Source organism: Stegostoma tigrinum, chromosome 5, assembly GCF_030684315.1.
Source record: "Stegostoma tigrinum isolate sSteTig4 chromosome 5, sSteTig4.hap1, whole genome shotgun sequence".
Classification (NCBI taxonomy): domain Eukaryota; kingdom Metazoa; phylum Chordata; class Chondrichthyes; order Orectolobiformes; family Stegostomatidae; genus Stegostoma; species Stegostoma tigrinum.
The window spans coordinates 38,158,513-38,170,918 of NC_081358.1; the positions used below are offsets into that span (position 1 = coordinate 38,158,513).

The window sequence follows — 12,406 nt, forward strand, 5'->3', positions numbered from 1 at the left end:
TCTTTCCCAGCCGTTAAGCTTAACCTCTAGTCTCAGATCATGCTCTACTGAACCATTTTATATTCACAACACCAACATCGTCTAGCCTTGTGGCCGCTCTGAGTCAGACAGTTAGACTAGAGTCATACTTAATAATTTATCACAGAATCAGAGAAATGTTATTGCACAGATGGAGCTCATTCAGCCTGCGTAGTCTGCACCTGCTCTCTGAAAGAACTTTATGCTCTGTGTCATCATGGGCAGTTTGTCTTTCTATAAACTCATGGTGTTCCTTATTAATTACAAAAGGGGTATATGCAATATGTTGAAATGATAACACTGCTGTGATAGCAAGTTTAAGTAAGACTGAACAGCAAGCTCCCAACAGCAAATGTGAGAGTTGCTGGTAAATGCATGAACAAAATTGCAGCTGTGATTGGAGCAACAACAAGTAGGGGAGAAAGGGAATCTGTAAGTAGAGGAATAATGAATACAGAAGAAGGGGATCTATGATTAGAGAAGTAGAAAGATTGAGATGGGAGGTGAACGGTATATCTGGAAATGAGCAGCAAGACTATCTTTAACATTGAGAAAGACAATTTGATGGCATGGTGGATCAGTGGTTACTTCTGCTACCTCAGTGCAAGGGACCTGGGTTTGATTCCACCCTCTGGTGACTGTATTTGGAGTTCACACATTCTCCCCATGTCTATGTGGGTTTCCTTTGGTTGCCCCAGTTTCCTCCCACAGACCAAAGATGTGCGGGTTAGGTGAATTGGCCATGCTAAATTGCCCATAGATTGTAGGGATGTACAGGCTAGGTGGATTAGCCATGGGCTATGGAGGGTTACAGAGATAGGGTAAGAGGGTGGGTTGGAGTGTGGTGCTCTTCAGAGAGTCAGTGTGAACTCGATGGGCTGAATGGCCTGTTTCCACACTGTAGGGATTCTATGACATTCCCCTCATCATGGCCAGACCACTGAGTTGTGGCAAACAAATTTGCAGTATGGAAGCAGGGGTCATTGGCCCAACTGGTCCATGTTGATGTTTATACCTCATTTCACCCATTTCCACCTCACTTGACCAGCTTGTAGTTTGGTCATGTGTTTATCCAGCTTTCCATTAATTTTATCTGTGCTATTTGCCTCAACCCGATTGTAGCGAGTTTCACATTCTCTGATCAGAAATCACATGACACCAGATTATAGTCCAACAGGTTTATTTGAAAACACAAGCTTTCGGAGCCTCAGTTACTAATGCCTGAAGAAGGACTGAGGCTCCGAAAGCTTGTGTTTTCAAATAAACCTGTTGGACTACAACCCGGTGTTGTGTGATTTCTGACCTTGTCCACCCCAGTCCAACACCAGCACTTCCACATCGTCACTATTACCTGGGTATAGAATCATATCTATTTTCCATTAAGCACAACAGTAATGGGTCAAGGTCTCAGGCAGACGCACACCAGACAAAGACCAGGAAGTCAGGAGCTCTACTGCCAAGTAGTAAATGGTCATTTTCTTTCCTGCATCATTGTGAAATTTGATTGTGCAATTTTCACTCCATTATAAGGTAGTTTGAGAAAGAGCAAAAATTGGTGCATTGCCCATATTGGGCTGCTATAAAGGTGATCTCTTTAACCTTTATCAACATCTGTGGGAGTCCTTTCAGAAATGGAGTACAGCAAGGAAGCTAATTGATCAAAAAATACAATTCCTCCATTCCATTGTTAATTTCATTTGTGCCTGACCTAGGAAAGTCATAAAAGATTATTTCCTAAAAGTAAACACGTTGAGAACTTCAGTACGGATATCACACGTCAGAAAGCTTCTTCCCACCATAACAACATGACAGATACTCACTGGTTGTGACTTCCTTAGTTAGCTCGGCTGCGTTGTGGCAGCCTTGTACAATTTGCCTGGTCCAGTTGGACAGACTGGAGTTGGTCTCGACACGGAAGAGGTGAGTCTCGATGCCTTGGCGTGTTCCAGTGCGAGTGGCAAAAGACAGTTCCACACCTGGTTGTGGTGAATCCCTGCCCACACCAGAATGAACCAATCTACAAAACAGAACACACACACACACACGCACACTCTCAGTAAACTCAAAATAGAGAAATAATTCTTGAAATAATAGAAGTCCACAAATGTGTTCACAGGAAACCTTTCAAACGATCGGGAACACAAACAGGAGGTGGCATTCTGGCATTTCAACTTGTTCTTCTGAGCCAGATGAGAGGTCACAGGTTTGGCAGGTTTTGTTTTAAATGTGTGCACTAGATCTGGTCATCACTGACTGGACCAATATTTATTACCTATCCCAACTGCCCTCAAGATGGTAATGGTGAGCTACCTACATGCACTCCAGCAGGAGTTTAGGTAGACCTGCAGTGCTGTTAGGCGGAGAGTTCAGGGCCTACCTTCACGTTCATGCTATATAAATACAAGGATAAGAACTTTGAAATGGAGGCAGCACCAGACCATGAGTCAATATAGTTCAGCAAAGTGGGTGCTGGGTGAAGGGGATTTGTTGGGAGTTAGTGTATGCCAGCAGAGTGTTGATTGAGATCCAGTTTATGGAGAGTGCATGATTGGTGGATGTCCAAGACAGCATTCATGTTGGAATGCTGATCAGTGAAGCTAACGAAGAATAGATGAGGGTCTCAATTACAGATGGGCTTGAGAGAAGGCAGAAGATGGCAATGTTACTGAGTTTAGTACTGCTACCTTAATCCAGAATCAGGATTCATTCAAGATTTCTGGGTGTTCTTATCAAGCTTCAGTGATCTGCTATGCAGATTATATGGATCCTTGTAAATGTTCTGAATAATCAACAATTGAATAGGAGCTGATTAATGAATCCAGCGAGTGATCTTACGAACTATTTTCACTGATCATCACCACCACTGGAAATGAATGAATTACATTTTAACAGAATTTATATGAAGTGCAAACAATGAGTCTATTATTTCCAAATATTTATCCAAACATTCTTTAGTTCAACATATTATAACTGGCAGTTGCAAAGTTCATGACATTCAAAGACTCCGGATTGGCTTTCTTTAAAGTCTAGTTTATGAAAACACAAGACCTCACAGAGTGGAAAAGTTAGTGGCACATTCCCAATTGATCTCACTTGGCATATTCATATGATCATATCCAATAGCATCCCACATATTAAGAAAATTCCAACATTTAAATGCACCAACCCAGCAATTATGTGACCCTTCACTGGAGCTGTTAGTGTAACATGGAATGTTACCAAAGCTATAGTACAAGGATGTTAATTTCATAGTCAGTTAGATTCATGTTTAGAAGCTAAACTCACTTGCACTCACTGTCAGTTTGACCCATTACGTATCTTATGGGAACAAGTGAATTTTTAAACCATTTCCATACCTCAGTTCTTGGCAATTTGTTTATGGTTCTAAAAAAAACAGAAGGGCAATGTCATAATAGCGCTCTGACAGTTGTTTACTTCCTAAGATCTCTCGTAATTTGCTCCCATTTCCCATCTTGTTCTACCTATAAGGAGGTTGAGCTGACAATGTCTTGCCAGAACCCTCTCAAAGGCCATCTACTCGTTGAGCTGTGTCTCATTGCGTTGAAGTCTCATCTCTGAATCAGAAGATTGTAGTTTCAAATCCTACTCCAGGCGTGAACACAAAAATTTAAGAGGAGTCAGCTGCAATGTCGGGGTTGTATTTCAGACAAGACAGTAAACTGAGGAACACAAACAAAGTTGCTGAAGAAGCTCAGCAGGTCTGGCAGCATTTGTGAAGGCAAAAAACAGAGTTAACCGACCCTTTCCCAGAACAGTAAACTGAGGCCTATTTGTGATTTTGAGACTCCTTGCCAGGTGAATTCCCCCTGATATACTGGTGTTAATATTTCAGAGAGATTATCTGGCTGTTGTGATATTGCTGTTTGTGGGGTGTTGCTGTGCACAATTTGGCTGCTGTCTTTTCTATATATGAAATGTAATTACTGGTCTGAAACACTTGGCAAAATATTTGGCACAACATCAGGTCGTGAAACATCCTATAAAAATGCTACATTTTTGTTTCTAAATGATTGTATGAGCCTAGCCCAATTCCATAAGTGTACACGTTTCTCCTGAATTTGCACTCTGATTTTTTTGATGGATTTCTCCCCAGGCTTTTGGTTCCCATTTCATCCTATTATTCCACAGACATGATTTCAAAAAAATATGAACTTGAGGTTATTTTTAATAACTCAGTTTGTTTTTATTTTCTTGCTTCCTTGTCCATTTTTCCTGCTCCTATGCTGTGTTCTTGATTATTTCTCAGGTTTCGATTTACGGTCTCTGTTTCACTCATAGTTAAGTCTGACATCTCCCGTGCCCCTTGATGAGAATCAAGCTTCCTTTCCTCCTGGTCCCTTGATCTATAAGCAACAGCACAGGGAACTACATAGAAATTACAGAACAGAAACAGGTCATTAGCACCAATGGTCAATGCCATGCCACTCAAGCCTTCTTCTACCACACTTCATCTCACCTCCTCTAGATATCCTTCTATTTATAGTCAGAGACTTGTACTGCACAGAAACAGACCCTTCGGTCCAACTCGTCCATGCCAACTAGATATCCGAAATTAATCTAGTCCCATTTGCCAGCAATTGGCCCTTATCCCTCTAAACCCTTCCAATTCATATTCCTATCCAGATACTTTTTAAATGTTGTAATTGTATCAACGTCCACCACTTTCTGTGGCAGCTCATTCCATATACACACCACCTTCTGTGTGAAAAAGTTGCCCTTAGGCCTCTTTGAAATCATTCGCCTCTCACCTTAAACCTCCCTCCTCTAGTTTTGGACTCCCTACACTGGGGGAAAGACCTCAACAACAATTACTCTATCCATGCCTCTCGTGATTTTATAAACCTCTGTAAGATCAACCTTTAGCCTCCAACACAGCAGGGAAAATAGCCCCAGCCTATTCAGTCTCTCCTTATAGTTTAAATCCTCCAACCCTGTAAATCTTTCCTGACATCCTTTAAAGTTTAACATCTTTCCTACAGCAGGGAGGCAGGATTTGAACACAGTATTCCAAAAGTGGCCTGACCAATGTTTCTCTCACTTTTCGTCAAGTAACTTTTCTTATCTTAAAATGCATCTTTATCGTTCACTTCAAGTATTCCTTTTGGTAGCAAGTCCCACAGTCGTAAACTCAGGGAGTTCAGTTAAAGCATCTTTATCCAATTGGATTTAATTGTGGCTATCTGATTAAAATTAATCTTCAGATTCTTCTCAAAGCTTATCTGAAATTCTCCGATTGCTTTTGTTTTTATTCTACAAGGAAAGTCTAGAGTGCTGAAACCCCTACCTTTAACCCCACACAGAGCAGGCAAATTCAGAAGGAAGCTGAGGTTCAATGTTGGGGTAGGGAAAGCGCATAGCAGTTTGAAATAATTACTCTGTAGTTTTACAGCCTTGACAAACAAGAACAGGACCTATAATTCCACTTAAGACACTTAAACTTAAGGTGAGCATTTAAAGCTCTGGGGCCTTCGTTTTGAATTGCATTGTTCAATAACCTTTTCTGTATCCAATGCAACGAGTAACACAGACACAAACAAACTAAGATTGCTGCATACAGACTCCAGGTAAAGAAACCAGACAGACATTCTTAAAGCTGTTTCCTATGATTCAGAGGAAGGGGTTTTATGATACTAATAAGCTAGCGTCAGAACAACAATGCTGGATTGTGGAGATTGGGTTCATGCTAGGGTCATGGGAGAAGAATCACCTGGCAATGATCAACCTTCCATTCATTTATCTCAGGAAACATTTCAAAGCTTCACAAAAGGCCACTGCCACTGCACAGTGAACTGGACTTTCCACAAGGAGGCTAATAATTTAGTCCTTCCGTAGTTCTGACCACCCTTCCCCCTTCATAATGATACAAATAAATAACTGATCCTTTTCCAGTGGTAATTCCATCATTCCGTTATGGAATCCGGTATCACTTCCTTGTAATTAGTTGCTTGAAATCAAAGATTGTAAATAATTCACAGCATATTTGTTTTTTTCCAAAAATAAATCCTCTCTGTCCCTTCTTGAAGCTATTGGGTTGATCATACTCAACTGCCCTTTTTCTCAGGCAATCCCTCTGGATCAATTCTGGGACAGCACAGTGGTTCATGGCTAGCTGTGCTGTTTCACCGTGCCTGGAGACCCAGGTTCGATTCCAATCTCAGGTGACTGTCTATGTGGAGTTTGCTCATTCCCCCTGTATCTGCATGGGTTTCCTCTGGGTGCTCCGGTTTCCTTCTGTAGTCTAAAGATGTGCAGATTAGGTGGATTGACCATGCTAAATTGCCCATTGTGTTCAGCAATGTGCAGGCTAAGTGGGTCGGCCTTGGGAAATGTGGGGCTACAGGGATATGGTGTAGGATCTGGGTGGGATGCTCTTCAGAGGGTTGTTGTGGATTTGATGGGCTGAGTGGTCTCTTTCTGCAGTGTAGGGATTCTATGATTCTATGAATCATGATTTAATTTGAGAGAATCTGAAGTGCCAAACAGATACCAGCATTAAATGCACTCCAAAGATTCCAAAAATGGGAATGATTTGCAGGTTTGGGACACCACCTGTAAAAGCAGCAGCAGCAGTCCTAGCCCTGGCATTGAGAAACAGGACTTAAACACATAACCTTCGGAGGCCAGGGTGCTACCCCCACTGTGCCATAGCTTACTCCCAGGGTTACAGACGCAGGGGTATTTCCATTCGGTCATAGAAAACTAGTCCAACAATGGACATCTCTTTTAGTTGCCAAAAGCTTATTAAGCCTCAAGTTTGAGTGGTTCTAGTGATGCATCGGTAGCAAATCTACCTCTGAATCAGGAGACTTGGGTTCAAGTCCCACCTTGCTCTATAACTTGTCCAAACAGGTTGATTACGAAAACATCTTAAGCCTTAAATTTCTGACATGGGCTTATCTATGTCTCATCATTTATGTACCTGACCACAAGATGGCACATCCACCAGCTTTAAATGTTAAACCACAAATGAATCAAGACAGCTACTAATGCACCAACTTGCAACAATGAGAAGCACCTTTAACATTATAAAAACACTTTTGCAGAGCTGTAATCTAAAGAAGAAAATCTCTCCAATCCAAATGAGGGAGATTTTAGGACAATAACTTGATACTGAAAGGAGTTGAAGAAACAGTCTAAAGAAAGGAAAGTGAAGAAGTTTAGAGGAGGAATTCCAAAGCACAGAGCCTAGGCAGCTACCAGAATAGACAGCAAGTGATGGTTTGATGGGATAAAGGGCTAGAGACCAGATCATAAGACTTAAGAGGGGCGTTGCAGTGCCTAGGGAGGTGATGGTGTTAACGGGAGGTGGGGCCATGGAGAAATTTAAACAAGAGAATTAGAATTTTCAAATTTGACACTTTGGTGTATCACCCTAGAGGTACATTGTAGCCTGGTTGTTCTGATAACTAACTGGAGACTGTCTCTGAGTAATTCAGAACAAGGCAATCTCATTTCAGCACTAATTTACATTGATCAAATTGATGAGGTCAGGATAACACGCACAAGATGAATTCACTGGAGTTTTTCAGACCAGAGTGATGAATTACAGGATACAATGTGAATTTCAAATTCACTTTGATTCAAGATTAAGTTCCCCCTCTACCTATACTCACTCCACACCCTCTCTATTGGGGATGCAAACGTTCAATAATTATCCAAATCTGCAGCCTTCATACCGAGAGAAATACAATACAAAGGACGAAGTAGTAATGTTAGACCAAACTTGGGGTACTGTAAGCATTTCTCAGTACAACATCTTAGGAAGAATTTGCTGACCTCGGAAGAAATACGATATAAATTTACCAGAATGATGGACTTTAAATTTAAATTACACAAAGACGGATAGCACAAATGAAGGTTGTCTTCCCTGAAATTTAGAAGTTTAAGGAATAATTTGAATTGAGTTTTTAATGTTATGGAGAACTGATTATTTTGCCCTAATTGTTCATACCCACTAGTTAGTGAGTCTAGGATACACAAGCTAAAAATTAGAGCTAATGCTTACAGGGAACATTTCTTGAGACAAAGGGTGGTAGAAATTTGAAACTCCTTTTCAAAATTCATGCTAGACCAGTTGTTAATTTTAAATAGGAGATTGGCTAACAAAATCAATTATGTTAAAGATGTCTAGTAAATGCAAGTATGTGGACTTAAGCCACAGATCAACTGTGATCTCATTGAGTGGCACAACATGCTCAAAGGGCTGAATGGCCTCAAGTTGCTATGTTCCTTTGTTCAAAATAAGATGGTTAATCATATACAGTGTGCAGTGAAGGTGGAAATGATTAGCTCTAAAGCATATAAGAGAAGAAATACTTGTCAAAATCCCAGCAGTCCCAGATTAATTAAATTTACATTGATACTTTTAAATTCAATCTAAGGGTTATATGATTGCTGGGAAAGCTGGCATTTATTACCTTTCTAATTAACCCCCAGGAAAGTGGGCATGAGTCACTGCTGTCCATGTGGTACGAATATATTCCCTGTGCTGTTAGGAAGTGAGTTTCAGGACTTTGTCCCAGTGACAGTGCAAGATCAGGATGATGTGTGGCTTGGAGAGAAACTTCTAATGGTTCAACTACCCTTGTCCTTCTAGGTGGTAGAGGTTGAGGGTTTGGAGACTTGGTGAGTTAGTGCAATGTACTTTGCAGACCGTAGATGCTGCAACCATTGTGCATTGGATGTGTAAGAACTAAATGTTGAAGGTGGTGGACAGGGTGCCTATTGAACAGGCTGCTTTCCCTGGATGATGTTAAGCTTTGGGTGCCTTGTAAATAGTGGATAGGTTCTGTGAAGTCAGGAGGTCAGTTACTAGCCACAGACTTCCCAGCCTCTAACCTGACCTTGTACCCATTGAATATACATGGCTGATGAGCTAAAAAAGTTCTTTCAGTAAAAAGAAAATCCAAGTTTCTGTTGGTAAAGTGAAGTAAGTTTCTATTATGAAAAAGGATGTTTGTCCCCTCTCCTTACCTGGTAGCAAGCAATGGACAAGTGTGAGCAGGACTGGACCAGGATTCCTTCATGCGAGGCATGCTGGGATAAATCACCATGTCCTTTTCAGTCAGCACTACCAGAACAGGCTTCCATTGTCTCTTTTCATTCTCTCCTATTGTCTGGATCAAGAGTAAAATGGACAGCATTAAGGAGTTATCAATCTCATCTCCACTCAAATAACAAACAGCCGTATTTATATAGCTTAAGTGCCTTTTACTACCTCAAACACATTAAACAGCAATTTAATAATGAACTAGATAAGCGGTTTTTGCAATGTTGATGGAGAGATAAGCACAGACACAAAGTAGAACACCCTAGGCCGTTCTGTGATTAGTGGCAGTGGGAGCCTTGTATCCACCTGAGAGGAGACACAAGCTCTCAGTTTAACATCTCATCTGAAAGACAGCACTGTTAGCAGTGCGTATAACCTCCTCAGTACTGTACTTAAGACAGTTAGTGCAAAACACTCCAAACTGCCCTTATATTAAATTTTAGTTTAATTAAGGACCACCCTGTAAAAAATGAATTCAGTTTTCAATTTTCTTCTAAATTATAAGTCTAGCTGGACAGAAATAAATCAGTATCTATCAGCTATCATCAGTTCACATTGATTTCCAACCAACATGCCATCCTTTGAGTGGAATATCCTGAATGCTCTCAAATACTTGCACATAAGCACAAGAAAAGGTGCAGAAGTCACCTGTTCACATCATGCAGGCAGTCCCTGGGCTATTAAGGGGTTCTGTTCCTAAGTACATTCATACCTCAATTTGTATGCAGGTTGGATCGCAATGCAGGACAATATAAAATAGCCCTTTGTAAGTACAAGCAAACATTTGCCTGTTGTAACGTTAAAATTAATATGAATATGGGATCTTGTTTATAAGTATGAGCATTCATTCATAAGTTGTGCATTTGTAAATCGGGGTCCTGTATTCCTTTCTCACCTGCAGTTACTTTCAAAAGTGGAGCAGAGTTGGCATCCAGGAAATTTCAGTATATCATTTAGACATGCAGCAGAACTGGAAAAAGCTGCCTTTCCAGTATAGCCTAAATTTCAAAGGCCGCAGGGAATGTAGATGTCAATCACTTTGGTTGGAAATGCCAGGCTACCAGCCAAGCATTTTTTTTAAATCATAAAATCCCTGGAAGCAGGCCATTTGATCCACTGAATCCACACTGAACCTCTAAAGAGCATCCCACCCAGACCCACCCCCTACCTATCCTTGCATTTCCCACAATGGACAATTCAGCATAGCCTCCTAACCTGCACATTTTTGGACAGTGTGAGGAAACCGAAGCACACAGAGGAAATCCACGCAGACACAAGGAGAACATGCAATCTCCAGACAGTTGCCCAAGGCTGGAGTGAACCTGGGTCCCTGGTGCTGTGAGGCATCACAGGCTAACCACTGGGCCACCATGCCAAGTTTGGCATTGCTGGAAAAGCTACTATTTCTTGCTCATTCTCAATTGAGCTGAAAGCAGGCGTCTTGGTCAGCTATTTAAGAGGGGAATTAACTGTTAAGTACATTACTATTTGGTCTGGAACCACATGTAGGCCAGACCTGGGAAGGATGGCAGATTTCATTCCCAGGACACTGGTGAACAAGAAGGGTTTTCACTAAAATCAGTTATCATGGCCATCGTTACTGAAACTGACTTTGTATTCCAGATTTATTACTTGAATTTAAATTCTGTGAGCTCCCATGGACCTACAGCCCCAGATTATTAGCCTGTGTGTCATGATCACTGGGCTAATGACATTGCCATCACCATCTTGACCTTGATTACTCAGGTAGTTCAACAGATTTGCAGGTATCTGAAGCATAACATCACTAGTCTGGTGACAACGTTAAAATCAAAGGCCTACCTCTTCACATACTCATTCTATTCTTAATAAAAAAAAATCGAGGCAAGGAGTCATTAGCAGGGAACCACTCGTCCAAGCCTTGAATCAAAGAAACCTCAGAGTAAGGAGCCGCCAGAACTTCAGAGCTCATCATGAGATGGACTGATCCAGGCTCCATTGAATTAAAGGGCCACAGTTCAGAAAACCTGGCTTGCAGTTAATATATAATTGCAGGCAGACACTCGAGACAAATTGGGGGAAAAAAATGAAGCTTAAAAAAAAGCTTAAAAAAATTATCCTGGAAATTGCAAGTTTCTATTCCAAGATCAGACTCTGGCTTGACAGGAAGTACAATTGAAGTTATTGGCGTTTTGGATTTGCCACATCCCCAGTTTTGTAGCATCTGAATACCGCATTTGGAAAAATTGAAATCTAAGCTTGCTGTTCAATTCCCCAATCTATACCGTCCTCCACAAGGAATGAAATTTCAATCAACAAGCAGATTTCAGGGCCTAACTTTCTTTTTTGGACAGGAAGGAAACTGTAATGATATTAATTAGAAGTTCATTTTTATACTGTTGTCAGTTGTAATCAGATGTGAAGGCATGTCATACCGCCAAGCAGTACACAAAAGGAGGCTATTCAGCCCACTAGGTCTCTGCAAACCCTTTGAAAAACAACCCAAATAGTCCCATACTGTTGTCTTTTCTCCATGGCACTGCAATTTTTTTCTTTTAAATCTTTATCCAAATAATTAATCCCTATAAAAGTTACTACTATATCTGCTTCCACTGCCCTTTACTCACAAACATACCAATTTGGAGCAGGAATAGGCCGCACTGCTCCTTCGAGCTTCCTCCACCACGCAATGAGATCATGGTTGACCTGATTATTCCAAATGCCCACCCACCTCAATAACCTTTCACTGCCCCACCCCTCACTTATCAGGAATCTTGCCTTAAAAATATTCAAAGACTTGGTTTCCACAACTTTTTAAGTGTTCCTGAGACTCTTGGCCTTCTGCAAGAACAAATTTCCCCTCATCTGTCTTAAGTGGTGACCCTTTTAGACAGTGGTCCCTTGTCGTAGATCCACTCACGAGGAAACATCCTTTCCAGATCCACCCAGTTATGTTTCAATCAAATCAGCTCTTACTCTTCCATACTCCAATGGACACAAGCCTAGCCTGTCTAACCTTTCCTTATGAGGAAACTTGCTCATTTCAGGTAGAGTAAATTTCCTCTGAACTGCTTCCAATCTATTTCCATCCTCCCTTAAATAAGTCAGAAGTCACATGACACCAGGTTACAGTCCAATAGGTTCATTTAAAATCACAAGCTTTTGAAGCATTGCTCCATCATCAGGTGAAGCAGTGCTCCAAAAACTTGTGATTTTACATAAATCTGTTGGATCATAACCTAGTGTCGTGTGACTTTTGATTTTGTCCACCCCAGTCCAACACCAGCAGCTCTACGTCCTTAAACAAGGAGACCGATAAAACACTCAGTACTCCATGTG

The 12,406-nt window shown here is 41.1% G+C and overlaps 1 protein-coding gene across 5 annotated transcripts in view; it reads right to left on the reverse strand.

The window, feature by feature from the left end:
• The window catches only part of sntb1 (syntrophin, basic 1), a 150,780-nt gene that overhangs the window by 17,302 nt on the left and 121,072 nt on the right, over positions 1-12,406 (reverse strand). For 4 of the 5 annotated variants that reach the window (XM_048529887.2, XM_048529885.2, XM_048529884.2 and 1 more), the window contains 3 exons: positions 9,013-9,155; positions 3,304-3,402; positions 1,839-2,035 (listed from right to left, as the gene is read on the reverse strand). In XM_048529887.2, coding sequence (XP_048385844.1) covers positions 1,839-2,035; positions 3,304-3,402; positions 9,013-9,155 — 439 coding nt within the window. The remainder of the gene's footprint in view (positions 1-1,838; positions 2,036-3,303; positions 3,403-9,012; positions 9,156-12,406) is intronic. The other variant, XM_048529886.2, reaches the window with a different exon arrangement.